Source organism: Spea bombifrons, chromosome 10 (genome assembly GCF_027358695.1).
Source record: "Spea bombifrons isolate aSpeBom1 chromosome 10, aSpeBom1.2.pri, whole genome shotgun sequence".
Lineage (NCBI taxonomy): Eukaryota > Metazoa > Chordata > Amphibia > Anura > Pelobatidae > Spea > Spea bombifrons.
In genome coordinates this window covers 33,670,833-33,698,829 of record NC_071096.1, presented here as the reverse complement: position 1 = coordinate 33,698,829, position 27,997 = coordinate 33,670,833, and the positions used below count along the sequence as shown (strand labels likewise).

Sequence of the window (27,997 nt, the reverse complement as noted above, 5' to 3'; positions counted from 1 at the left end):
GAACGGACAGTTATACGTTGTCATGTAAATCATGGAATCAGGCATAATATCTTGCGAGTAATTCTTTTAAGCATGATATTTGTTAGATCCACGGCAGAAGCAAGGCCAACTCATATTCGTCTGCCTCATTGAATCATCTACAAAAATGAAAGCCACACGGAGACACTACACAATTTCATATACTGCCAACACTGTTTGCAGGCTTTGCCGTCCTCCACAACCACAGCTGTAACATTTGATCATGCTTTAATTCCGGGCTGTTTAAATGGTGCATGCGTTGGAGGGGATGAATACCTATCCTGGGTGTTCTGTCATTTACACACGATCCACTGAACACTGTAGGAACTTGAAACATAGAATTGTAACTAGCGCAGGATCACGAAGGGTTCGCCATCTGAATACAGCAGCAGCTCCCAAGTCCATAGCTGGACGTTCATCCATCAAATAACCCAGACAGAAATCATTGCAACTGTGGACTGCAAGAATAAACTTTAGCAGATTGATCGTCACACACACTCCGGGATTAAGAATAGAGGACTACACGTAGTGTCATACAGATCTGTCCCGATAAGCCACATGGAACAAGATTTATTAAAAATGAGTACGTCATTATTATGGCTTGACAGCGTGTAAATATGTTTGAACATGGAGCACAGTTGCTCTAGTTATTACAAACAAAATAAAAAGCAGGAGACACAAAACGACAAGAATCATTCAATCCTCAAGGAATATTCCTAAAATTCTTAATATTCTACTGTGCCAAAATACATCCACCTTCACAACTCAGGGACAAAGGCATGTCTTCTCCATAGAGTAATTAATGCAAGAACGTAGCAGCTTCTCCACCTTGGTGAGATATAAGTGAAACACATAGAGCCACTTGACTAACATACATGTATAACAGGCACGAGGCATGCTTTGTGACACAAAATCCAAAGTAGCACTTTTTTTGTTTTAAAGTCCTGCAAGAAGATCGCAGATTTACAGAGATAAAAACACAATCACTCTCATGATATGGACAAAAAATGTCTTGGTCGCAAAGTTAAAACGGGAAGTCTCCGGTCCGTGGTAAAGGTGGGATTCTGTTGTAGACAAGAGGGGAAGGACCCCTGATTTGTGTGTTGATCCTGTTCATTTTCTTTGTGCGTGAAGACTCCAGCAAGCTGTGGTCCCGAGGAGCTAAAACTCAAGAGGACCGGTTATCCATGTAGTAAAAACGATACATAACGCCAAGGATAACCACGGCCACAGTGGGGATCAGCCAGCTTGACCAAGAGCTGTCGGAGGGGGGAAAAGGAAGACAAATAATCTTAACAAGCAATCATCAGGGCAGGACAATAAAACCAGAGCCACGTCGAACAATCAATAATTGCCTGCAAAGTAGTACTGTACATCTAAAAAGCGCACACAAGAGAACATTTATTTAGTAAAAAACACAGAAATTGACCCGTGGCAGTACGTAAACAACAAGTAAAGAGGTTTAAGTTACCTTGATGAACTGGGTGATGTCTCGGAATCCTTAACGGAACAAAAAGCAGACAGGTTTTAATAGCACACAATTTACCGTATGGGTTGTATCACAAATAATAGATCCAAAGACTATTATTATATAAACTGCTTCTGCAAAGGGGAATGTAATTAATTACTTAAATGATTATAATACATAATGGACCTTAACAGTATTGTATGGCTTTCAGTTTGAAAACAAAGTTACGCAATACTAAGAATTTCTTTGACAGTTCCCTTTTTAATACTGAAAGCTAAAAGCCCAACAATCAACGTGCCACCATTACCAAGAATGATAGGTCCTTAATAAAGGTTAGAAACCCAAGCATAGAGCATTAGTGTATACATAATCAGCCCGGGGCAAATACAGTATGCAGGGGATGGAGGAAACGGGCAAAACATCAGCACTAAGAAAATAAACAGTAATTAAAAGCACTCTAATTAGAGAGTCGGAAATCATATTTAATCTCTGGAAGGCAATCAGCCAAAAAATCTAAGGAAGATGGGCAAAGGGCAGAGTTACTCCATAATTACTGCCAGGTAGAGAGGAAGGGATCATCGTTTCGCGGGTGAGAATATGCTTAGAGTATCACTACGCCTCGTATCTGCTGCTATAGGTACATCGGGAACATATATCAATTTATATTTATTTATTTTTCTGTCTAATAAATAAGCCTCTTTAATTACATAGAGGATAGAATAGTTACTTTAGAAACATAAAATTATAAACTTTAATAATAAGGTTGGACAGATTCCAGAAGCCGCCACTCATTTTTATTCTTGATGTTTTAAATTAAATGTATTTGCATTTATGCACTTATCGGCCCAGAGTTCTGCACAATGTGCTACAGCCAGCAATGGAAATGGAGGGGGTTCAAGGGGTCCGAAATGACCACTGCACTCAATAAACAGATCGACTTATGGGAGATCCAACTGCTTGCGGCACAAAAATAAAGAAGGATGGAAAAACCAGGTCTTGCAGCAAACGCCGCTTTTGAGTTATAAGAAAATCGGTTTCCTCACTTATTAACTTACCCTTCAACCTGTGAAACCAGGCATTGCTGGAATTCTAGTATTTATATTTCTCGTGAAGAACTTGAGCAAGTGGTCTTTGCAAAACTAATTCAAACGCAGTACTATTTAGTATTAATAATTTACAGCTCGTAGCGGAGGAGCAATGCGCAGTAAAACGCTTTGGGCTAGCTCTCTGGCACATAACAGGTTAAGCACAATTATTGGCTACTGGGTTCTATTGGTGGAACGCTGACCTACCTTTTTATCTTGTTTTTTGCAGTCATCCTGAAAAAAAATATTTGAAAAAAAAAGTTAAAGGGTAGGGAATACATTTTCACAACAAACAAAAGCGATGTACAGGAATACCTTTCAATACTGGTAATTGCTCCCCGAGTTTTGCCAGCTTTTCTAACTTAACCCCTTCTTCCAAAGCTTATAAAGCCCTTGTGGAAGAAAGGAATCGGAGGGGAGTTCTGAGACTAACATAACAAAAGGAACGGGACATAACGCTGTAAAAAAAAAAAAAATAAAAAAAAAAATCCACATTTCCCGCACTGTACCTTTAACACTAGATGATCATGCTCTGTTTGCCGGGGAAGAACTAATTAATAAGAGCCCATAAAAAAGATCAGAAGACATTTATGGCATCTCCTGACATTGCTCTTCTACGTGCAGGGTTTGAGCCCATCTTCCGCAGAGAGGTCCGCCTTACCGGATGCAGGTCTCCTATATAGTACTGCTTCAGCATCTCCCGTGCGTCGTACGAATGTCCTACATCCTCAAAGCTCTCAGTGGCATCACATCCAGCCTGTTCAAAGAGGACCTCCTCCCCACCCGGGTGCTGCAAGTGAATGGAATCAAAGCAACAAAATTAATAGTTAGAATATCAAGCATAACAAACAGCATAAACACAAACAAACATACGCTAAACAATGCTTCCTGACCCACGTGGACCGCGTTTTACGCCCGTTCGGAAAATTAGTGTTAAATTGTTCTGATTATAAACTTCGAACATAGGTCTTCCTGCGTATCCTGACAAAACATATGTTCCTTCCAGCTCCCTAGGATCTTGTTTAACTAGCCAGGCGTTGGAGAGGGGAAAAAAAGAGAGAAAGAACAAACAATACGATAGAAATGTTATTACAGCAGTAACCTATACCTCTGGACATCCTTTATTGTTCATATAGTAAAAGATTCCAGAAATCATTCTCCCAGGCACGGCACTTTGATACCGAGCAGGTTTTAATACGCAGATCTCCTCTACATCTACGTGTCTCTTACACATAGTAATCAGTTTGCATTAAACAAAGTTGCCCCCCCTGACAGCGACATTTACATCGATGGCCGCTGCTATGTACAGGTGTGACACGCCTGAAGCACAGTGTGTTTGAATCTACGTGATTAAAAAATATTTTCGGCTGCATGCAATCCAATACCATAAATTTAAAGAAGAAATGCACACGTAGATTTAGACACACGGGTCACCACACCCCTGATAATGAAACGGCAATGAGATTCCCAAAGACCTACATGTACCAATCCTATGGAGAACTGACGGAGACACCAGGGCTGGGCCACGTAGTGTCATTCACTTAATTGATGCTACCGTGACTATTACACGAACATCACAGGGTTGTGCAAACGTTACATGTGGGGTATGGAGTACTTTTCAATAAAAGGTCATCCTCCTACCCATTGAACCGATTATTACGAACCATATTAATCCAAAAACACACACTAATACCATTACTATTACTCAAAGAGTATGGAGGAACGTGCAGACTTCTATACGCAGAAATCAGCCACAAGCTGGACCATCTCCTTCTTTATCCGAGAATAGAGATCATGGCTGCTTACACGAACACGCAGGATTATTTTATATAGTAATTATATATTACTATTTGTAAATTATTGTATTAAGTGAAATAGAGCAAAATGAACATACAAAACCTGCGCTACCGAGTTGGTAAGTCACGTTTGTCTTGGTACCTAAAAAAACCCACCATGGTTAATATTGGAGGTCAATTATTTATTTGACATTTGGTTGAAATTCACAAACATCTAATGCAGAAGCTGCTTGGGAACTTGTAGCGAGTACTAGGAAAACACAAGAAACTCGCTTCATTCACCATAGTAATTCCAAGGACGTCGCCAACATATTTGCGAACCTGTGTTTGAAAGAAAGGCTTATGGCTTATAGGCGATCCTCTGAGCCACTATCAATAAACAAGTCGCATCAAGAGATGGCGTGTGACTCCGTTTGGGAAGACCGGTGGTAGCGGAACATACTGCATAAAGAATGTTCTGTTTGCTTTACCACATAAGGGTCATTTAAACTCTAAATCAAAGTACACGGGTATTGTGCAATACCAACAATTCAGGTCTGTACAGCTTGGGGACCCGGTTAATAAGTTCCAAGGGGATCCTTCTCCGTGAGCCCGCGGTCCGAGTTAATAGAAAACACACACGTACGGGTGCAACAGCAGATAAGGCTTCATGCAGCTCAATGTCCAACCGCGTCGCAAGCTGTGATTTCGCCACTGGAAATATGCACTGTGTTGAGCAATAATGCTACTGATGGGACTTTATAATCATAACTGTAACAACTAGAATAATAATGTGATATAATAAACTATCCCTGTCGTAAAAGAAACTAGCCAGCGGCCAAGCCTTCTGAGCTGGTAGAGAGCGCCGCCATGAGGTTCTGCGATAACAAGCAAGTGCAACCCGGGGAACTAGGGACGGCCTTCTCATTCCTTCGCCTTCCTAAAGCTACAAATAAAGCGCCCTTATTGCCTGATGTGAAGCGAGACCCCAGTGCTATCCATGCCTATGCATCCGGTAGTTAAGTAGGACAGTGTGTTTGTGAACAATCTGTCCCCGTGTCACCCTCACGTTTATCTCTGTGCACCCGCTAACTGCTGTCACTTCTATAACGACCCCTGTGACCATTCCGTCTACCTTCTAACACATCAAATGGCGTGACGGACAGTCATAATGTAACAGGCTCCGTTCCAGGGCTGGACGAAGCCCAGGAGCCAGGTCACCATGGCACCTAATTCTCCGCTAATGCCATGGGGGTTATGGGTAAATACCCAGAATACCTAGCTGGGTAGCCCACTCTCCAGTAAAGCCCCCCCCTCCCCCCGAGTACTTGCCACTCTGCACAGCATAGCTCTGGGGGATAGTGTTAAATTATTAATTTGATAAAAGATGGCGTACAGAGGAAAGTCCAGGCCTTTGGCACAGTCCCCGGATCCGTCCACTTGCACCTGAGTTACTCACCTCCTCCGCGAAGCGGGTAATGTCGTATACTTTGCCGTGGATCACCAGCCAGGTCTCTTTACACGTGTTCCTTTTCCTCACCTCCTCCGAACGGTAGTAAGTCACCTGATTTTCCGTGGACGGACTGCCTTCGTCGTGTGCCATGACTGGTGTCAAAGAACGCGTTATGTAACTCGCAGAACACTGAACGCTCCAGGCTTCCGTAAATCGGCGCCCCACACTCGCCTCATCACTACCGCGGCGGTCTCCACGGCAACCTCCAATCCGGCGCTTCGAGACACAGTCTGTGCGAGCCGGTCGTCCAATTAGAAGACGGGATACGTTCAGGCCATGCCAGGTGATGTCATCATCAGAATTATTATTTTATATTGTCACAAAGTACTTCGCACGTTATTTCTTAGCAACCGCTGGCGGTTTTGGTGCAAAGATGAACCCATTTGGATTTTTAATTTGATCACTTCACTTTTACTACTTTGCATCAATATTACTCTCTATTCGTACACCCATTGGTTGTAGCGCAATATATATGTCCCCATTCATTTAAATATTAATTTAAAACAAATCCTTGTCAACGTGTGCAAAACCTTTTCAATGACAGCTCCAAGGTGTGCAGCAGTCTCCAGCTGTGACATTGCCTTTAGGAAGTATACAAAATGCATTTTGCTATTTGTATAGATTGCATTTGTTAATGTTATTGTAACTGCAAGCTTAATGATTTCTAGAACACAAACATACATTACATGCACTGGCGTTTTAATTAGACATTAATTATCTGTCACGAAGTTTTAGATTCTTCTAGTGCGACCTTCCAAACATGGCTGCAAGATTTGACATCTGCTTCCTGCCGTCTCACCGGAAGTGCGGTAGTTTCGCGCGGCTCGGTGTAAACTGTGAAGATATGGATGCTAACAGAAGCGAAGGAAGTGATGATCCCAGTGTGGCTCTGGAGAGGATAGTGAATCAATGGGTGCTGGATTATTACTTCTCCCGCGCCGTCAAGGCCTTCAGGAGCAATAGCCACACTGACTTCGCCGAGTTTCGGGATGTCATATCAGGTGACCGAAGGATGGTGGTAGTGGAGAGGGATAGCCATGGGGACCGAGTTTATTCCTACGGGTACCCTAGTTATATGAGCTCAGCCCCCGAATTCTATTTAAAATACACGGAATTGCCCGCAATATAACGACTGCACTAGTAAACGCATGTGAAGTGACCAGGGGTGGCCATGTTTACAACGAATTTCACTTGGCACCGCTGTCTGTGTGAATCAGTCACACGTGATTTGTGGTCTGGGAAAAGAGACTGGGTTAAAGGTGCTGTTCCACCTACACTGCTGAATTTAGGTCTTTTATAACTAAATGCAGCCGTAATTCATCAGTCGTGGTACTTCCCCGCGTCCAAACCCTTCCCGGAAACGATTCCGTAATCATTCATCGTTCATAATTGTCATGTGACACACGCTCGATCAGCTGTTGCCACGGGAACTGCATAAGTTTCCTCAAGTTTCTGAGTTCTTTAGGGTGCAGAAGAGAGAGCGCGATTAATGTTTTGTCTGTATGGATGAGCACCTGTAATTCCCTGGTCCACCTCGGATTATGTTCGTGGCGGATACAGTTATTCACCCCTCAAAATGCATTGTTTTCAATGGGTTTAGGGACCGCCCATTGTCCTTAAGGGGTTAAATGATTTTGACACCACAATTTCCCTTCCTTTAAAGGGACATTTTCCTGTCCCTAAAAACCTTTGCGCTTTAATATGCTTTCTTTACATAAATGGTAGCTGCCGTTATCTACCTCTTCTGTAATCCAATTATTCTCGCCTCTGATTGGCATCTTGAAACACCCAATCGGTAGCTGCAAAGGGCGCCTCTGTGCATGCGTAAAGGGGTCTCAATAAATCCCTGGCCACAGCATTATTCAAGCAAGTGCCTGAGCTGACAAGGAAACGTGTTTGGGCAAACATATTTTAACTGAAAATTGCTGGGGGGCTGGATAGAGGCAAATGCACATGGATGGGATTCTGCAGAATTATTGATTATGAATTTTAACAATCAACTTCTTTTTCTCTTTCTAGTTATCATTCAGCGTCCATTAGCAACCACTGTACCAAACTCACGCAAACTGCGCATGATGCAGTTCCTTTCTAGAGTTGAGGAAGGAGAGGACCCAGGTTAGTAGCTTGTTATCTGACATCCTAGGTTGGCCATATAACTCTGTGTGTGTGTGTGTGTGTGTATATATATATATATATATATATATATATATATATATATACACACACTAAGGGCACTGGCTACAAATTGAACAGCTTGGTTTTATAAACATATTCATTGTTATAATTAGGATGAATAATTTGAAACCAGTGTCAGTCGCTATACATTTTCAGCTGTCCACTATTAGTCCCATAACTAGTTCAAGATTTCTGGTTCTAAGCATGTGTTTTGTTTCTAGATTGTGTGTTTGAGTCAGAAACCAATGAAACTCCTCTGGAGTCGGCTATTAAAGTTCTGTCCTTGATCCAGCATGAGATTCCTCTTGACGCACAGTTACTTAGATCCAACAAACAGATGCTGAAAGAAGCGGTAAATATTTCTATAGCAAGTTTTGTTTCTTATAATAGACTTCATGTCATTGTGATAGGTATAAACAGATTTTTGTACGGGTGTCTGCAGAAAAGCATGGAAAGAGAGTTGTGGAAGCTTTAGGTTTGAAGTTCATTGTGAGGAAAATGCCATCTCTAGGTATTCATAAAAAAGGAATTCATTCCACCCTAGCGGCTAAAACCTACACTGAGCCTGGCCAATAAACGTGAAACATCTCACGCTCTCTCACAGAGCGCATTGGCATCTTTTCTGAGTCTAAACCAGCTGGCAAATTTCTATTAGTTCTATATAATTATTTAATCTTCCACCAATTACCAGTGAAATAATTATATAGAACTCTCAGATCTGTGCCTGTGGGCATGAATGCTGTTAATGACTTCTATTTGACACATGATACACTTTCTGCTCTCTCCTTCTCATAGGCAGTTATAGTTTGTATAAAAAAAGAAAAATATAATAACGCCAGCCGGATTTTGCAGAAGTACATTACAAACCACTGTGCAACAAAGGTAGGTACCGGGAATCTAGATTTTGCAATACTCAATTCACTTGTAAAACTTTTATGATCCTGTGTATTTGATCCTGGTAGCATTTTGATAATTTGCAATCTATAATCTGTCAACGCTGTATATTTGTAATGGAATCTTTCTTTCCTACAGAAAGTGCGAGCAGAACTCCTTCAAATCATCAAAGATCAAAAGCAGGATCATCCCTTAATTAAAAACTTTTCCTTTTCTGAACTGAAGGAAAAAGTGTACCGGATGTTTAATAGTCTCATTGATGGCTCGTATCCCTTCCTGTTAACTGTATGTATATTGTTCTGAGCTTGCCCAGACTTGGAAACTATTCTCTGACTCTTAAATGTCACTGTCACAGAATTTAGTTAATGAACTTAACCAATTAATTTGAGATAAAAAAAAAAACAATCTTATATACACACTGTGCTTCCTGTATTACTTTAGTTTGATTTTTATGATGTTTCCTTTAATATTAAACATCTCTCTTGATGGTGCCAGGTTGCCAAGAATGGTCAAGAATCTGAAAATTTACCAACAGAGCCACAGACCCCAGTTAAGAATCCTGAGCTGCAAAATCATCCTGCATCTCCTCCTCCTGCTGCTTCACCACCTCCACCTCCTGCTGCTTCACCACCTCCTGCAGCTTCACCACCACCACAACCTCCTGAAGCTGCTTTACCACCTCCTGCAGCTTCACCACCACCACAACCTCCTGCAGCTGCTTCACCACCTCCACCTCCTGCAGCTGCTTCACCACCTCCACCTCCTGCAGCTGCTTCACCACCACCAACACAACCTCCTGCAGCTGCTTCACCTCCTCAAGAAGAGAATCTGATGACTTTGCATACGCCAAAGTGAGTGACCTACTTGCTTGTACAAATTTGGAAACTGTTATAGTAGCTTAATTTGGCATTGCTGCATTTGTAACTGGCAATGGGTCTTTTTTGATTTAATGAAAAAGAACTCATTGAAAGCCTGAGTTCTTAAAAAATTCAAACCTTGTGTCTTAATGGTGTCCCGATTGGACACCGTAATTGTTATGAAAGTTATATCCAAAGTTTGGATAGAAAAACTATTCAAACGGGTTAATTTTATTCTCTGATATTCTGCAAGATTAAACACAACTTGTAATTAAGATGGAACAAACAGACCTGGAAGAAGGCTCTTCTGTGTCTTCAACACATACAGGGCACTAATGTTGCGCCTAGTGAGCCATTACACCAAGTGGATTGCTGTGTTTTTTTTGTTTTTAATTCTGTAGCCCAGATCCTGACGTAGATCCTACATATAGTTTATCCGTTATCAAGTGCGAGTTTAAGGTCCTTTGCACAGATCAGGACCCTGAGAGCACGTTCAAGACTCTGTGTGAAACGGATTATCCTTACTGCAGATCTGTTAGCCCGGCTCGCTCCCCGGGAAACAAAAGTCACCCGAAGAGCTGCTCTCCGAGAAATGGCACTGCAACAAGAAAAGTAAGCATGAAGCGCAAGAATACGGTGACTTTGAATCAGCTAGTGATGGAGAAGGACAGTCAATGTGAGAGTGACAGTGACAGTGACGATGCCTCTCGATTCGACACCAGGGAGCCCTCTGAACCTGCCGCTGGAAAATGTCTGGGTGAAGGTGGGATTCCCAAAAAAATTAAAAAGTATGTTCTTTTCTAATATATCTGTTAAAAAATGGTGTGGAAAGGAAAAATATTTTGAGCTGCATGCAATTTTATGAATAATATGAATGTACAAAGTATGTTTCTCCCAAAGCCTGAGTGAGTTAATTTCACATTTGCTGTTGAATTAGGTGTCTCTATTCCACAACATGTTTCTGCATCACGATTTCTGTTCTTAACCTGCTTTCATGAATACCTTTTTTTTTCCCTAATTTAGGACCTGTGTCTTGAACAACTCGAGCGTTTGTGAGGAGCAAGACACTTGGAGCGAGGAGGATGAGTTATTCCAGAACAAACGTGAGTCACAATAGAAAGGAAAAACCCCTTTGCAATCTCAACCTTTTGGGGCTTTTTGTGAGCATTGAGCTCATCTTAACCTTTTTAATATTTAAACAAATTCCCGTAATCACACAGTCTGTGGCTAATGGTCAAGGTTGGATCTTCGGGTTTATTGATCCCAGAGAGTTTCTTGTTCGTTGCTAATTTTCTTACTTTGTGTTTCAGGAACTGCTGGAACCTCCAGTGTGTCATCTAGTAACCTCAGGAGACAGGTATGAAGCTGCCTTTGTTTATCTCCTGGTTTCTCTTGTAATTGTGCAGTTCACCAATATATCTTTGTTAATTTGAGGCAAATATTAATGCAATCTGTGAGGTTGTATTCAAATCATTGCTTGAGGAAGCGAGACCTTACACTTGTCATACCCTGTCAGTTGTCCCTGTAGCGCATTATTCGGTGATCAATTGCACCAATGCAACACAATAAGTGTACAATGCATAGCCTTTGTGTGAATTTGAAAACTGTTTACTCTACAGAACACTGATAGCAAAATAGGAGGGATTAGTAATCTTTAAAATGAATTTGCTAAAATTTTAATAAAAAAAAATAAATAAAAATTGAATGTTAATATTTGAAATTTAAAAATTCAGAAAATAAGTCAAATAAGCAGAACGGTAAACATACCATTCCAATGGCTGAATAAATTCCATTTATCCCGATCCATACTATTCAGAATGTGTCTTTATTCTGCAGAAATGGACTGTAGAAGAAACAGAGTGGATTCAGAATGGTGTGAAGAAATTTGGAATGGGAAACTGGAAGAGCATCTTAAAGCATTATCCTTTCCAGAACCGCACTTCTGTAATGATTAAGGATCGTTGGAGGACCATGAAGAAACTTGGCCTTGCGTAAAACAATCTGTATAAGACTGTGGATTGTGCCAAGATACTTTGCGTGCTGGCCACTCAAGGAACATTCCATCACACAGTGCCCGCTGCAAGGATTGTTGTTGTTGTTTGTTTAATGACTTTAAAAAATATAATTTGATTTTACCCTTGAAGAAAGGACTGAAGTTTTTGTCTTTGCCATTTGTTGCGTGTTATTTACCTTTTAAAAGTAGAAGCAAACGAGTGTTTGTGTTTAAGCTGCTATCGCTTTGCTCCCGGAATCCCATTTTCTAGTTAAAGATCATTTCCAGTTATCTCTAAATTCTGAAGGCATGAACGCTGTTAATTAATATGTGGTTATCATGGTGCATGTTGGAACTGCACAAGAGTAAAAAGCCACTTCAAGAGTCCAGAGCTTAAAAAGTTTTAGTGTGGTGAAGTGATTGCATTGTTCCACGGTTAATTTTGTGATCTGTGCAATGTTGGCGTGAGCCGGTATCATCAGTGTTTCAAAAGTGATTTTCTTTTGAGTGAGTATGTTCCCTTTCTACTCTTGAAAGAAATATTCGATTAGGATTTCACCGTTACAAGACAGTTCTTTGTCTTCATTTTGACTCTTAATTGAAACCATTAATAATGTTAGTATTTTGAGATCTTAACTGCAGGTTTGATCCTAAAAAATGGATTAAGCTGTGCAGGTTTATGGAGGAATATCCTTAAACACATATAGTTCTTTGTCTGCTGGGATGCCAGCCAGTATATTGCTCCGTATTCTCCATTTTACAGTTGATCAGAGAGTATTATGTTTTTCACTAAACTTTATTATGTATTTTTTATCCTCATCCTATATCGTTCATGCCCCTCAGTCAATCCTTTTTTTTTTATTGTATGTTCCTGGCTGGGGCACCAATTACAGCTATTTGCCAACCACATCCAAATTGTCTCCCCTTTTTAAGATTTTGATCTGGTTTCAGAACAGGATGTAAATTGCATGTTTTATACCCAATGTGGTCCTATTGCTTTAACATGCAAGTCGTCATTTATCTCCGCAACTTTTATTTGTCAGTCTGTGCCAGATTATTTTATTTTATATGGAAATTATAGTACATTCTAAAAGTTGTGTGTGTGTGTGTGTATAAATACAAATGTTCTATGGCCAAATATGTCACACACACACACACATATAATACTCCAACCTTGCTGAGTTGACATGTGCTCACCTATTTTTGTACCAATCCACGAAGCACAACTTTGCCTAACTTTGTGATAATTGTTGTAGTTGTGTTCTTTGGTTACACAGTGAAGTTATGTGTGGTTGATTCCATAAACATTTGCAACCTGTAAGCATTGGCTTGTACAATGTTTTTTCTAGTTGTAGAATAAAGTTCCATGCAGTTTTCACGTCTTTCTGATTTGCACTGTGTCTTGGATGATCACAAAGATTCTTCGTCATTATTATTGGTTAATTATTGTTTTATCTTGGCTGTGACAACTTTATCTTTGACCACCATCAAAACCACTTGTTAAAATGTGTCACTCTCCCCTCATGCCATGTTGATGCCTAGGAAAGGCTGGAAGTGGTACACTCTTGATGAGCAGTTTCAAGCAGGGACTGCCCCTTTGGGATTAGAAAGGCTGGTTGGGTTAATGATTGTTAGACTATTCCGATGCTGGTTTCCTTGTGCTTATGCTTACTTCTCTCACGTTCATGCACCATGTTCCTAGCAACTGTTCTGTTTCTTCCCCTGCTTTACCCAGTTTTAGCACAGAAGTCGGAGCCCCTGAGCAGTCCAAAATCAAAACCGCTGTTCCAAGGGGCAGACCGCTATGACTTTGCTGTCCAGATATTCCCAGCAGGCACCGAATGCTTCTGGCATTTTGCACGTCGTGGTGGATTCTTCTACTTTGGATATGAGGTGAGGGGAAAAAAAAAAACTTTTAAAAGTTAAAATATTCCTTTCAACCGTTTAAGCTTTATTTTGTTCCTCATTATAATTGAATTAGAGGGGTAACCCCTATTATTCTGAAGCTGTATGTTAAAATCTGTAATTCCATATCTTAAACTGTGAGTAAACTCAACATCTGCTGGCAGCCAAACATTTTCTCAGGAGCGCCTTATCTCTCATGCTGCAAGGTGACCCAGCTAGTGCCTCGTCACATTAAAAGAAACCGTATGTTTGGAGCCTAAATTGTTTCTACTATAAATCTACTTTTTTTTTTTTACATTGCCACCTTTTTTATGTGTTGGATGTGTATTCTAGCTGTAACCAATAGATATAGGTCAGGCACACAATATTACTCATCTGATCCATGTCTTAGTTCTGTGTTATACGCCATAATCATTTGTATGTTTTTCCTGTTCTATTGCATCGATTTGCTGAATACGTTGGTGCTTTGAGCAAGTGTGAGAATGCAGTAACAGCAGGCAACCTTAGCTATATGCTGTGCCTTGAAAACATCTTGGTCTTCCCAAGCACGTGTTTTGTGGGCGACCAAGAAATTGAATAGTTTAATATTTTTAGCGTTCTGGTAACTTTTTAAATACATTTTTCTTGTGTGCAGGTTCAGTGGTCCGCTGGGATTATGCAGGATAAACATGTAACTGCCTCCGCTCACACACCTGAGGGATTTTTGATTGAGAGCTCTGAGAATGTCCGAGGGCAAATTAACTTCCAGACCCAGGAGACTGGTAATAAGAGTATAATCACCATGCATGTTTGCTTCTCTGTGTGAACAAAGTTTCATGGCTCCATTTTCACATAACCCCTTTTTGCTGCTTCCCCTAGGCTATTACCAGCTGTGTGTAAATAATTGGCAGAATCACTTCAGTAGCGTTCAGGTGTACCTTAATTTTGGTGTATTTTATGATGGTGAAGGGCCGGAACATTCGGAAGACCACAGGCAGAAGCTAAATGACACCCTGACAACCATTGAGGTATGTGACCACCCTACATCTTACTTATTGTGATGTGGCGGCTCCAAGTTTTCATTACCACTTAAGATTTAAAACTTTATCTGTGAAATGGTAAAACACCCGAAGCAAAGAGAACCTATATAGCGGAACATATCATTTTAAGTAAACATTTGCTGTTCTTTTGTAATGACAGGTGCCAGCTATGCTTATTTTGTGTTTTGGATTCTGTTTATTAAAGACTTATCGTGTTGCTGCATGTTTCCTCCCAAACCTCACATCTGTATCATCCACAGGAGAGTGCTATGATTGTACAGAACAGAGTGCTGCACATGTGGAGGTACTATAACTTTGCCCGGATGAGGAAAGGCTCAGATTACTATATCTTGCTGTCCAACTATCACTATGTGAACTGGTGGTCTGCTGGTACCAGTCTGCTCATTGTGGCCTCAGGAGTCCTGCAGCTCTTTTTTCTGAAGCGTCTCTTCAACTCGAAGCCAGCCACGGAGACACAGAAGCCACGATGCTGAGAGGACACTTGGAGGACTTTGCGATTGTATGTTTTTCTTTAAAACAGCCCTGATATAAAACATGGATGGCTATGTAATGGGAGGACTTGATCTGTTGCTTGGTGTCCAGTCTGATGGTGCAATCAGGCCCCCCGTATGCATAGTACATAACAAAACTATCCTATACATTAAATAATCTTTTCTAAAATTAGTGGTTTTAGTCTTGTGATATTGGTTTAATTATGTTCCACACCTTATAAACTTGTATCACTTTTATCAGAATGACATTTTTCTATTTTCCAGATGTTTTATTGCGCACAAATCCCCCATAAAGTCTCTATAACAAAACCAAAGTTGGCACCGAAACCTCTGCCCACTCATGGACAGGATAGCATTTTGTCAGTCTTAAAGTCCGCAGCTACAAAGTTTTTCTCTGCGTGTAGGACGTCTCCTGGGTTTAAGCTGTTGTAAATGTGTTGACGGGTCTACGTGCAAACCATAATTCAAGAAAAGCAATTATAGTCCGGTAAATATTATGCCGTTTATGTCAGTGACTCCTCATGCCTGATGTATTCACCAACATCGGCCTGGTGGAAAACCACAATGGCCATTGGGTCTAGCTTCCGGCACTCCTGTGTTGACTTGGCAGCCACCCCAAAGCCCTGTTAATTAAACAGAAAAAAAAATTACTGGTTGTGAATGGATTACACTAAGACTTCCTGACTGTTATGCAAAGTTTGCAATAATGCATTTGCCCGTCCTTTCCAAACCATTATATTGACAAGGCTGGTTTTAAATGGAGTTCGACAGTTCTCATATCATAAGGTTAAAAAAATCTATGGAGGAGTTATAACTACTGGGGAATGTTCAATACTTTAGAAATACTCTTATAGCGTAATTAAAAGACTTAGAACAATAACCTGATACTCACCAAGGGAATATCAGCCATGGAGTAGACAACCACCCCTTGATATTGAGCAGTGTTCTCAGTGATGCGTCCCAGACCAGACTTCAGCACATGGTTTCCATACAGGAATGACTGCTCGGCACCTGGCTTCACCCACACCTTGTACTAAGAGTGAAGAAAATAAGTGTGAGAATAAGAAATATGGATGGCACCACAGCACCAACTTTACATATAGCTCTGTCCTGGTCTTAAATCTGAGAAGTCATTCTGGGCATGCGCGTGTTTATAATGTGAAAATATAGGTTGATACTGTACCTTTGCATAGGGGGCCAGGAAGTCCAGTGCTGTCACATGAAGACGAAACTTCTGAGTCTTTGTAAATTTCCCAAAGCAGGTTCCAAGAGATACCAGCTTGTCCCGGGCGATATTGGTTGCCAGCTTCAACATTTTCTCACTGAATCAAAAAATAAAACACTTGTCATAAAACAACAGATGGTGTACCATACAGTATGTGTGTATATATATATATATAAAAATATATATATATTCCAAATCTTTCCAGTAATTGTTTATCCTTCCGCTGGGTCCATACATGCTTAGAAAACAGTGTTGTCTCACCTTACATAATAGACTCGATCATTGTGTAATCTGAAACAATAAGTCCCATCAGGTCGGTCCACTAGAAGCTTGATGTTTTCTCCAATGCTGTATAGAGACACAAGAAAAAAGATAAATCATGTAGGTGTTCACTTGTCAGTCAAGGCTGGAATATTATTTTTTACTTGAGACGCAGGATTTTCTTAAGCAGCAACAAATAAAAACCCATGCCTGGCAAATTTGGTAGAAATCTTGACTGTATGATCACAAGTTTTAATTTGACAAAAGCAAGCTTCATGCAAGGGCAACTTTAAAATGTTTACTGTATCATATTACATTTAAAAACAGAGAAATTCTGTAAAATGAAAAGCTTAGGTTTTATATATTAATAACTTTCATATGGGAAATGCATGGGCTATGTAGCCATTGTCATAAGGTATGAGTTAGTGATGCCTCCAGCAAGGATCAAAGTCATTCATTAGAATGTAACATATATTATATATGTCTATATAACCCCATTCTCCGTCACTCACTATTTAGACAACTTTTCGAACATAGTCTTGGTCTCATCGTCTGTTAAAGGTCTCATGTTGCTGGGATCCACGTGAAGCTCTCGGTAGAAATGAGCCTGCAGTAAACCGGAAGGAGCTCGCGGGTCATGCTGGGAGTGACAGTCTCTTCCAATCAGCGTAGCTACCGTCTGTGCTCAATAAAGTTTTGTTTGTCGCAGCCAGCGTAGAGTCTGCTCGTTCCTGAGTTTTAATAAAGTTTTGTTGAATCCTGTATTCCTGACGAAAGATGGCAGCGGTGGACGTGGAAGATGAAAGCGTCCTGGCTTCTGTGTTCCGCGATAGTTTCCCGGAGAGCTGGAGGGACAGCCCGGACTTTGCCGCCTACCTGCTGGAGCTCAGCTCGTTCGGGGTGGACAAGCTTCAGCGAGAGCCCGAAAGGCTGAGTGAGGAGCGGCACCAGATTCTGCAGCAGACCCGGGACCTGGCCTTCACGAACTACAAGACCTTTATTCGCACGGCGGAATGCACCGAGCTCATATACCGGGACTTCAGCCAGGTGGAGGCCAGTGTGTCCCGTCTTCTCAGCAAGCTGCCTGGCTTCCAGGAGAGCTGCAGGTCCGTACCCTGTCATTACACCCATAGAACTGCCTCCTCTGTCACCGTCCCCTCCTATCCCCCTTCATAGAGTTAATAGCTGTCAACTTCCTGTCACTCAACTGCCCCTCCTGTTACCCTAATGCCTTTCTGTCACCTGCTACTTTTTACCTGTCACCACACACCTATGGCCCCTTAGGTCCTCCCTGGTCTCTGGCAGGTTGGCTAGTCCGCTGGCATGCTATGTTATTCCTATGCCATAACTTGGACGTCCTTCGTCTCTCTCTCTAGTAGAATTCCTGCCATTTTTCTATAATCACTGTGTGTGTGTGTGTGTGTGTGTGTGTGTGTGTATGTATGTATGTATGTATATGTGTATATATATATATATATATACTGTATTTACAGAGGTTTTATGAAACAAGCAGAAGATATCAGCTCGAGTCGGCGAATGAACACATTAACTCTAAACCGCCATACGGAGATTTTGGAAATATTAGAAATCCCCCAGTTGATGGATACCTGCGTGAGAAATGGTTATTACGAGGAAGCGCTGGAACTGGCGGCTTATGTCAAGCGTCTGGAGAAGAAGCATTCCAACATTCTGGTAATCCAGGTGAGAATATATGAGTTCAGAACACTAGATATTACCGGCTTCTAAGCAAACTTGATTAAGATTCACAAGTGTTTAGTTATTGACCACATGTAACAAGGCTTTTAGCGCAGTAATTATTTTTGTCTTTCAGACAAATGTCTGTGTAGCGGGGCTTGATAGTAGCATATCCAGCCCTGCGTTACATACTTATCGTTACCAATAGAAAACTGACTTTGCCACTAAAATTTATTTGGTGATTATAAGTTATTATTAGTTATGCTTCACAGTTAACCCCAGTGTATATAAATGAGAAGGACGGACGTATCCACTGTCCGAACCTCTAATGCCAGGAGCCAGCTGGCCCTGTATATCACATTATGCTCAGCCAGCGCTTTTCTCTGGATGCTGATGGAGAAAGCTGGGCATTCCACAACAGCTGGAGGTTTAGATATTAGCTGCATCTGTTTTATGTCGTGTGTGCGTTGCTTTTCTGCAGGGAATCGTTAATGAGGTGCGTCAGTCGACGCAGCTTATGCTGACGCAGCTCCTTTTGCAGCTCCGCGGCAACATTCAGCTCCCCGCGTGTTTGCGAGTGATTGGTTACCTTCGCAGGATGGACGTGTTCACAGAAGCCGAGCTGCGTATAAAGTTCCTTCAGGCACGCGATGCCTGGTTGCGCTCCCTGCAGAACTCCATCCCTCAGGATGATGCTTACTTCCACCTCACTAAAACTATTGAGAGCTGCAGAGTGAACTTGTTTGATGTTATCACTCAGTACCGTGCTATATTCTCGGATGAGGACCCCCTCCTTCTGCCCCCTCCACCCATAGGCTCAATACCGGTGAATGAAGGTGCCATATTCCATGGTTGGGTGCTGCAGAAGGTCAGTGAGTTTTTGCAAGTGCTGGAAACCGACCTACAGCGGGGAGTGGGTGGGCGACTTGACTCTCTTCTGGGCCAGTGCATGTATTTCGGCCTGTCCTTCAGTCGAGTGGGTGCAGACTTTCGAGGCCAGCTGGCACCTATTTTCCAGCGTGTTGCAGCTGAGAACTTTACGAAGGCGGCGCACGAAGCTGTGGAAAAGTTCCAGGACGAGATGGACATGTACACTTTGCTCCCCACTCCCACAGTTCTAGGCAGCAGCATCCCACCTGTCTCACTCCCACCAACACAGCCAGGGACACTGCAGCCACCCATGGTGCTCCTAGACTTCCCTCCTCTGGCATGCTTCCTAAATGACATTCTTGTTGCCTTCAATGATCTGCGTCTTTGTTGTCCTGTGTCGTTGACGGAAGAGGTAACAACGACACTTCAAGATGCTTTGGAAAAGGTGAGGTTTTCTGTTACTGACCATCAGACATCATATCACATAAGTATCCTTCTTTTATGTTTGCAGACACAAGTCTACAGGAACATAATAGTAAAGCACAAGTACAGAGAAAAAAAACCCTGAAAAATACATATATAGAAACATAAAAATTAGAAAAATAAAAACATCCTTATCAAGGCCAGGGTGGAGCGTCTCTCCTTTGTCATTGTTAATTTTATCCCCATTTATGTTCAAGATTGTGAAAATCATCTTGTCGATTCACCGTGCAGAGGAAGATGCTTTTAGCCCCCAAGAGCGTGAACTCTTTATCCAGTTCTGCACAGTCTTCTTGGAGGACCTCACGCCTTATTTAAACCGATGTCTGCAAGTCCTCTTTCCACCTGCACAGAGAGCACAGATCCTAGGTACGTATTCTGACAAATATATACATTAGTAGTGAAGCTGCATGAGATTAAGATTGGAAGCATGAGTTCATGACAATACTGTCAACGCTCTTATTTCATTCATTGTCTGTCCAGGTGTTGCCCCAGTGCATCTGTCTCGTTATGGAAACTTGGGGTCTATTGATGTCTCTGTGCTGCAAGAAGCTCTGGCACAATTATTACCACCAAAGGAAACTTCTGAACTGACAGAAAGCGACACAGTTCCAGATGGGCAGGGTGACGTGACATCTCCCGAGAGTGTTGATGTGCCTAAAGAGAATAGCGGACAGCTGCAAATTCCACCCATTGACGCTATTCCAGCGACAGAAGCCCAGTGACCCCCCAACTAGGGGGGGGGGGGCTGGTCTACATCATGGCCTGTTGTCCATTGGTTTTTTATGTTCAAGAACCTGCTGGGCTAACTATAGCACATACAGTGTACTTTTTTGTTTTAAAAGGTGGAGATTTTCTCTAATTTTAATTTCACTTCTGTTGCCAGAGTTTTGATAGTTTGGAAGGTAGAGGTGTTGTACATCTAATTCTAAATCTAACATCTGATTTTGTACATCAGTCTGAGAGTGGCTTTAAGTCTGAGCGTCTCGATATGGACGTTGTCTAAAATGGACCAAATTAGATTAGAAATAAATTAATATATATTCTTTTGACTACAAAACATGGCTAAAATATGATGGTCTTGTGTATCACAGGCGTATTGGCATCTAATCGAAAAAGGGCTGTTAGAGTAACAGTTCACATTTTATTTTTGAGTAAATGGGGAAAAGAATGTTTTACGTCGTGGACCACGTAATCCATGCAAAACAGACTAGACCATCTTCATCGCTTTGCAGGGAAGAAGGGAGAGCGCCAGTTTTTCAAACACAGGAATGCGGTGTTCTCTGCAATGCTTTCATCCCTTTCCATGATCAACTCCTATTTCTGGAAATGAAATAAACCTAAATATAATTCTGTAAAAATAAATAAATGTAAATATAATAAATTAATAAAGATGTCAAATTTATCAAGTAATCCGGTTTTCTCGCATTACCCGAGAGCGGCCGCTAGGTGGCGCGGTAGAGACGCAAACTACATCTCCCGGCAGCCTCTCATTGATGACGTGCAATTTCCGTGCTGGAGCGCAGTGTGGATTCGGGGTAGGTGAGGTCGTCCGGGTCAGTTATTTAGCTGGTGGGAGTTTGGCATGAAATAAAAATATGAGAAGGGAAGGTTGGCTTTAAAAGACGTGCGATGCTGGAGCCAGACTCTGTGTTACTGGGGATAGACACACTTATGTGTAATACTATAGTGGATATGTTACCTTCTTAAGAGGCACACTGTGCATAGAATGCCTTTATTGAAGCTCTATCAATACATATCCTATAATCGTGTTGTTTAAATAACTGTCTAGGATGATTGGTATCTGGGCTATTGTGGAAGGGATGTGGTTAATGCCAATTTTGTTCCTTGCAGGCACAAGATGTTGGTACAAAGAGGCTGCTGGGCTCTGGGTAAACTTCTGTCCCATTGCTCCAACTTTGCTGTCCCCACTGCTCCCCGCTATTTGTCTCGATTCTGTTCTTCGTGGGCAGGAGGGAGAAGACGCAGTTATTGGAGATATCTCAGGAGATCTGTGCTAGGTACTCCCACGCCGCCGTACTCCAGAGTGACACAGACAGGAGATCCGGTGCTGCGTTGCCAAGCTGCGCCTGTTCCTCCTGCCCGCATTACCCACCCCGATACTGTTAAGGTGCTGGATCGCATGGTACGAGTCCTGAGGGCAGGTGGTTGCGTGGGGCTTAGTGCACCGCAGCTTGGGGTTCCCCTTCGTATCCTGGCTGTGGAGCTCTCTGAACAGATGTGTCGGATGGTGCCCCCAGAAGTGCTGGCTGCACGTGAGATGGCCCCATTCCCACTTCAGGTCTTCATTAATCCTGAAATGCATGTTTTGGACTCTCGAACACTTAGCTTTCCGGAGGGCTGCAGTAGCGTCCGGGGATTCTCTGCTGTAGTGCCACGATATTATTCGGTAGAGCTATCCGGTGAGTCAACACTTACTAATACTAAAATATTTGAATGTGAGTGAAGTCCCTCAATACACAGGTATTAATCCCACTTTTTATGGTGTGGTTATTTTGTTACATTGACGTTTAATAAATATTCACAGCAGCAGTAAACATATTTTGATTGTCTAATTCTAAAACACATTTCTATTTTAGGTCTGAACACTAAGGGTGAGCGCATAAGTTGGCAGGCTAAAGGCTGGGCAGCTCGGATTGTCCAGCACGAGATGGACCATTTGAATGGAGTTCTGTATATCGATAAGATGGATCCACGTACCTTTACCAACGTTAACTGGGCAGAAGTAAATGACTGAGAAATGCTGCATCATTTTGTATGACCTGAAACCTGAAAATTTTGTATGACCTGAAACAACTGCTTTGTACCAGGCAGAGCCATGTACATAGATGGATGTTCACAGGAAGAATACTGCTCAGTTGGGACAGTGCCCGTTTTCCCATAACCAGCGAAAGCTTAAATTTTCTTTGCATTAAATATTTAAGTTACAGAAATTAAGGTATTGTTACTACGCTTTCACCGCTCTGTTTATGATTATTTTTATAGCAGTGCACAATGCAATCAAACAGTTATTTTGAGGGATTACTGCCAGGGCGAGCATCCAAATTCTGAGTTGAGGGTACAATTGCTGTTGGAGGCAAATGGTCTGCAGTGCCCCCATCATAAAATCAATGACAATAAATTAAGTACCACAGCCTCAAAATGGTTATATTCAGTGTTCCCTTCAATGTATTTACTGACTCAGCTCATGTCCTTGATCCAGGCATGTGGAAAGAAATAAACAAACACCAGACCTATCAACTTAATCAGAAATGGTATATTTACACAACTGAACACTCATTCCCAAATAACACACACAGCAGGTACTGGCAGGTAATAGAAGGTAGAGGAGGATGCAAAGGGTAACGAGGTGGTGTACTTAAGCACCCCCACACCTTTAGTATTCCGGAGGAATTGGAGAAGGGAGTCAGGAAGGGGTAGTGTTACAGAATGTCAGTTACAAAAAGTCTTTTTTACTGGTAAGTTAAGCAGCGATATTGGGTTGTACTATTGTGGGGAGGGCAGGCAGCCAAACCAGTTGCTGATGGCCAACGAACATAAACCTCAAAGACGAAAATTTGAAGATTAGTGGAGGCACACAGGGTGTCTGGTGCCCAAGATGGAATTTAAGTCCTGAATATATGTATATGGTGGTGTCGGGTGCTGCCAGATTCCTGCTTTATGATGGGCGGGGGCACTTAAAAAGTTAAGCAAGCAAACACGGTGTCCAAAAGGCATGCCCCCATCAATGCTGAACTCTGCACCTCATCCTTCTTGCCCAAAGTCGTCTGTAAATTTCTTCACTTTCAATAGATCCTCTGAATTAACGGTGGGGCGAGTGGTAGCCAGCGACCGGAGCATGTCAGACTGAGAAACAAGGCAAGGGTAAGTCAAATAGAATTGGAGGCCGTGAGAAGTTATGGTTAACAATGTTAATGACGTGGCCTGAGAAATGTGTGTAACTCACCATGCAGACTACCGGCTCCAGCAGTTTGTCACTGGGCACCTCCATCCAGGTCATCTCTATAGCCCCCGGGTCTCCTGGTGAGCAGGGTGTTAAAAGGTCATCTACAGTGATCGCAGGATTAGTGCGGGAGGGACCTCGAACCTACATTATCAAGAGAGGCAACTTAATGAATACATGCTATGTTATTCAAGCTGCTGTGTTTCTGTCTGCCTGTCTAGAGATTACCTTCTTGAAGTGTGTGGCAGACTGCACCTTCCGAACAGGCTGCATAAGTGCATCTCTCACTATGATACTGATGTCTGCGCCAGAGTAACCGTCTGTTTTCCTAGCAAGCTCGCGCACGTCAGCTTCACTCAGGTGGTGAGGAGTATTTCCCAGGTGTAACCGGAACATCTGAGCACGGGCAGCCTCCTCAGGAAGCGGGATGTATATTCGCTTTTCAAACCTGAAACCACAAGAATGATAATTCAGATCGATGTAACAAACTTGACTATACCAGCCTCTACTCTACATAAGACCCTCCACACCTCCCCGGTTACTTCCTCACATGGATCTGGGAGGTCAGAAAGTATATGTGTGTTGGCTAAATAAAAATGTATTACATTTAATGGTGGCACATACAAATATATCCATACCTTCTCCGGATAGCAGAATCCAGCACCCAAGGTATATTGGTGGCACCAAGGACCAAGATCCCATCATTGTTATTCCCAACACCTGCAAACCAGATCACAAACACAACATAAAAACAGATATAGAAGGCATGAAGAGGTAGAAGCAAAAATATAACAGTGTAAAAACAAGTAATGTTCGCTTCTGTGTAAAAAGTGTCTTAGTGAACGTAATCCCTTTATAAATGGCGAGAGGGAAAATAATGTATTTCTATTGAAAAATCTCTGGCGTCTAGTTAATCCCTATTAACCTATTTTGATAAAAGTGGTGATTTTGTTTTGGAGGTACCCTGCATCTGCACCAGGAATTCGGTCTTGATCCTACGAGCAGCTTCACTCTCATTCTCGTTTCGGGATCCGCACAGTGAATCAACCTCATCAATGAAGATAATGGACGGTTTGTGTTGTCTTGCCAACTCGAAAAGATTCTTCACTAGCCTGGAATACAAAGAAGAAAGGATGTAACTGTAGGAATAAAAGAAGGGCCACCTGCATGTCACCCACTGCCATGTCTTATATTTCCACATCTTGTCCCTGCCAGAACTCACTTCTCGCTCTCTCCTAGCCACTTGGACATCAAATCAGACGAGGACACAGAGAAGAATGTAGAGTTATTGGCTTCTGTTGCTACAGCTTTGGCTAGGTAGGACTTTCCTGTTCCCGGAGGACCAAAGAGCAAGATGCCACGCCATGGGGTGCGCTTACCTTGGGGAAGGATCATAACAGAGACTTTAAAGCGTGGACAGAAAGGCAGAAACACATGTGAACTATGTGAGCTCAGATATCAGTCACAAACCAAACACAAAATATATGCGTTGTTATACATACAAGTGTTAGGGAAACTACACTAACTACAGTTTTGGGTGAGCTGAATGTAATTATAATAAACTGACCAATGAAATCAAACTTCCCTCCATCAAATCCACTCTTTAGCTTATTGAGTAAATGGGAAAACAAATGTTTTTTTCTTTTTCAGGTTTTGAAGTCATACGAAGTAATTAGAGATCTCTGGAACAAGACGTGATTAGAGAGAAGCAGCTGAATCGGACCTGTGAAGAGGTGGGGGAACTTGATGGGTAAGATCACAGCTTCTTTCAGAGCTTCTTTTGCTCCTTCTAGACCAGCCACATCGTTCCATCGAACATTAGGCTTCTCCATGACAATAGCACCTGTAGGAACGCCATAAAGGAATTGAGTGGTGAGATGGAAAGACATAAACGCCTCCCCTCTATGCCACTCATATGTTCTGCATGCTGTACCGGTGACCAAACTTCCTTACCACTTTCCCTCACCAGTAACATCTCCCCTATTCCCTGCTTCGGCCCTTAAACACATTTCCTTCCACACATACCCATGAGCTGCTCCTGCAGCTTCTTTGTCTCTGGATTGTCCCCCTCACTGTCACTGTCACTTCTGTGGAAGCATAAATAACCAAGATTAAAAGTGGTGTCTATTCAAGGATAAAATACATTAATTGATAAAATGAGTAGAATACGCCAAAACATACAATACCATTATATTAAAAGGGGGGAAGAGAAGTATAATGCTGGTCTTTGGGACCCACTGGTTTTCCATATCTGGCTTTAAAAACACACAATTCAGTTAAGGTCTGCTGCCTTCCTTTTATACCCCTCAGACCTTCTTACCCCTTCTCATTCTGTGACTCCTTCACTGGTTTTTTGCCTTGCTTGCTCTTTGTCTTGAGATAGTTCTTTAATTGTTCTGCCCGGTCCAAATATTGCACGCACTTGGCTCTGATGGTCTCCTTGGATTTATCATTGTGAGCCTCATCTGCAGTATACAAAATTAGGGCAATAAATCTATTCCCCCACCTCATTCCCAAAGAGGGATAAATCCCTGTAGAACACAGGGCTACATATATATATAACACTATGTGATGATGTTCTATTGCTAACTAAAAAGAAGTTTGGTAAAAAAAAAAAATATATATAGTTTCATGTTGAGCTGTGTAATTGCCTGCGTTCTGAATAGACTCACACTTGATGGCGTGCAGAAAGTACTCCACCGCATGCTGGTACAGTCTCAGCGCCTCCTCATAGTTCTTGTTTTTATCCTCTTCGGTGGCCTTGGTGACCAAATCGATCGCTTTCTGGAGATATAGAGAAACATAGATATATGTGTGTCTCTTTGCGCATTATAAAATTAGAAGCGTCACTCAAATGCGGGAGGTCTCTAGATATCTAAAGTATGTGGTATTGTGAACAGGGTGGCAAAAGCATTCGCAAGTGTTCATAATAAAACTACACACATTAAAGTGCTCAGCCGATGACAGCCTCTGAGTCACAGACGTCACGCTTAATGATACTAATATGTAGCAATATGGTCATGTGAAACACGCGTTCAGCCGGATGTTTGGGTGCAACCAGCGACCTGAATAATATGATGACGGCCAAGGAGAGGGTGGACCCTATCATACCAAACACAGCAGCCTTAAATACAACGGTGACAGGATGATTGCTGTTAGCAATAGCGTTAATCCCACAGCCTCCCAGAGAATGATACGGAGGGGCATTCTCTCTCGCCACAGGTGGTCCCTATTATTCTATGTGTATGTGTGACAGCAGGTAAATTCTCACTGCTTGTGAAATATTTTATTCTATATATCTAAAGGGCCAAATGAGGAGATAAAAATGTAAGGCCACCAAGCTGTGTGTGTGGCAACCCCTTACCTGCAATAATATGATTTGTACAATTTATATAACTTCCACAGTCCTATTTCTGGTTCAAAGTGATACGCTTCTAATTCAATCCCAGTCCTCTCCCGCACCTACCTGTCCACAGTCCCTGTATTCTGTAACTCTATCCCTCATCTCCCCATCCTACCCCTCTCTACCTATCCTGCCCCCACCATGCCCACCTCTACCTATCAGCCTCCATCCTGCCCATTTCTACCCCCACCCTTACCCTCTCTACACATCCTGCCCTCTGCTACTCACTTCTACCCCATCCTGCCCACCTCTACCTATCCAGACCCCATCCTGCCCACCTCTACCTATCCAGACCCCATCCTGCCCACCTCTACCTATCCAGACCCCATCCTGCCCACCTCTACCTATCCAGACCCAATCCTGCCCATCTCTACCTATCCAGACCCCATCCTGCCCACCTCTACCTATCCAGACCCCATCCGACCCCTGTGTTTACCCTCTCTATCTATCTATACAGCCCCCTTCTACCCCCATCCTAACCCTCTCTTTCCCCTCCTACCCATCTCTATCCCCAGTAGCAGCAGCGGGTCCTCACGAGTATCACTCACCTCTGTCCAGTCCATTGTGACTTACCCTCAGGCTCCAGCCTCTGCTGACTTCTTCTCCTGGTATTTCCTTATTATTATTTTTCCCACATAGCTCTCTCCACCCTCCACGAGCTGTCATCCAGCCTTCCCCTCCCACACTCCACCCGGTGTCTCTCCCTGGTACTCCCCGTGCTCTTCTCGCTGCTCCCCTCCTCTACCTGCATAGTTGACGTTGTCATCTCATCTCCCGGTCCCGGTCCCTCCGAGATACCTGCGGATTCAGGGGAGCCCCCCTGTCACTTAGCCGGAACCGGAATTGACGCAATTGGAGAAACCAGGAAGTGGCCTTCCCCAGCTC

The 27,997-nt window shown here is 42.5% G+C and overlaps 7 protein-coding genes across 7 annotated transcripts; 4 read left to right on the top strand and 3 right to left on the bottom strand.

Moving 5' to 3' along the window:
• Positions 1 to 499: 499 nt before the first annotated feature.
• Positions 500 to 6,034, bottom strand: LOC128467192 (cytochrome b5). Its single transcript, XM_053448742.1, has 5 exons — positions 5,806 to 6,034; positions 3,233 to 3,361; positions 2,779 to 2,805; positions 1,490 to 1,518; positions 500 to 1,277 (listed from the first exon to the last, which is right to left on the bottom strand). Exons 1-5 carry the CDS (start codon positions 5,947 to 5,949, stop codon positions 1,187 to 1,189), a joined length of 420 nt encoding a protein of 139 aa, XP_053304717.1. The 5' UTR covers positions 5,950 to 6,034; the 3' UTR covers positions 500 to 1,186.
• Positions 6,035 to 6,664: 630 nt separating this feature from the next.
• TERF2 (telomeric repeat binding factor 2) lies at positions 6,665 to 11,932 on the top strand. Its single transcript, XM_053449796.1, has 10 exons — positions 6,665 to 6,860; positions 7,879 to 7,974; positions 8,256 to 8,386; positions 8,830 to 8,916; positions 9,067 to 9,213; positions 9,424 to 9,779; positions 10,187 to 10,573; positions 10,809 to 10,888; positions 11,096 to 11,142; positions 11,622 to 11,932. The coding sequence occupies exons 1-10, from the start codon at positions 6,704 to 6,706 to the stop codon at positions 11,778 to 11,780; spliced, it is 1,647 nt and encodes a 548-aa protein (XP_053305771.1). The 5' UTR covers positions 6,665 to 6,703; the 3' UTR covers positions 11,781 to 11,932.
• A 1,403-nt stretch (positions 11,933 to 13,335) lies between these two features.
• On the top strand, positions 13,336 to 15,383 carry TMED6 (transmembrane p24 trafficking protein 6). The gene is made up of 4 exons (XM_053448876.1): positions 13,336 to 13,671; positions 14,318 to 14,444; positions 14,542 to 14,690; positions 14,963 to 15,383. The coding sequence occupies exons 1-4, from the start codon at positions 13,423 to 13,425 to the stop codon at positions 15,194 to 15,196; spliced, it is 759 nt and encodes a 252-aa protein (XP_053304851.1). The 5' UTR covers positions 13,336 to 13,422; the 3' UTR covers positions 15,197 to 15,383.
• Positions 15,384 to 15,429: 46 nt separating this feature from the next.
• On the bottom strand, positions 15,430 to 17,329 carry NIP7 (nucleolar pre-rRNA processing protein NIP7). The gene is made up of 5 exons (XM_053448877.1): positions 17,213 to 17,329; positions 16,701 to 16,787; positions 16,398 to 16,536; positions 16,107 to 16,247; positions 15,430 to 15,837 (listed from the first exon to the last, which is right to left on the bottom strand). Exons 1-5 carry the CDS (start codon positions 17,266 to 17,268, stop codon positions 15,718 to 15,720), a joined length of 543 nt encoding a protein of 180 aa, XP_053304852.1. The 5' UTR covers positions 17,269 to 17,329; the 3' UTR covers positions 15,430 to 15,717.
• Positions 17,330 to 17,462: 133 nt separating this feature from the next.
• On the top strand, positions 17,463 to 20,472 carry COG8 (component of oligomeric golgi complex 8). The gene is made up of 5 exons (XM_053448793.1): positions 17,463 to 17,806; positions 18,194 to 18,401; positions 18,877 to 19,710; positions 19,946 to 20,114; positions 20,229 to 20,472. The coding sequence occupies exons 1-5, from the start codon at positions 17,478 to 17,480 to the stop codon at positions 20,468 to 20,470; spliced, it is 1,782 nt and encodes a 593-aa protein (XP_053304768.1). The 5' UTR covers positions 17,463 to 17,477; the 3' UTR covers positions 20,471 to 20,472.
• A 1,114-nt stretch (positions 20,473 to 21,586) lies between these two features.
• Positions 21,587 to 22,873, top strand: PDF (peptide deformylase, mitochondrial). Its single transcript, XM_053448794.1, has 2 exons — positions 21,587 to 22,168; positions 22,346 to 22,873. The coding sequence occupies exons 1-2, from the start codon at positions 21,607 to 21,609 to the stop codon at positions 22,501 to 22,503; spliced, it is 720 nt and encodes a 239-aa protein (XP_053304769.1). The 5' UTR covers positions 21,587 to 21,606; the 3' UTR covers positions 22,504 to 22,873.
• Positions 22,874 to 23,002: 129 nt separating this feature from the next.
• VPS4A (vacuolar protein sorting 4 homolog A) lies at positions 23,003 to 27,997 on the bottom strand. Its single transcript, XM_053448792.1, has 11 exons — positions 27,858 to 27,997; positions 26,382 to 26,493; positions 26,030 to 26,174; positions 25,735 to 25,796; positions 25,433 to 25,552; positions 24,932 to 25,088; positions 24,673 to 24,821; positions 24,348 to 24,429; positions 23,938 to 24,157; positions 23,713 to 23,853; positions 23,003 to 23,612 (listed from the first exon to the last, which is right to left on the bottom strand). The coding sequence occupies exons 1-11, from the start codon at positions 27,876 to 27,878 to the stop codon at positions 23,511 to 23,513; spliced, it is 1,311 nt and encodes a 436-aa protein (XP_053304767.1). The 5' UTR covers positions 27,879 to 27,997; the 3' UTR covers positions 23,003 to 23,510.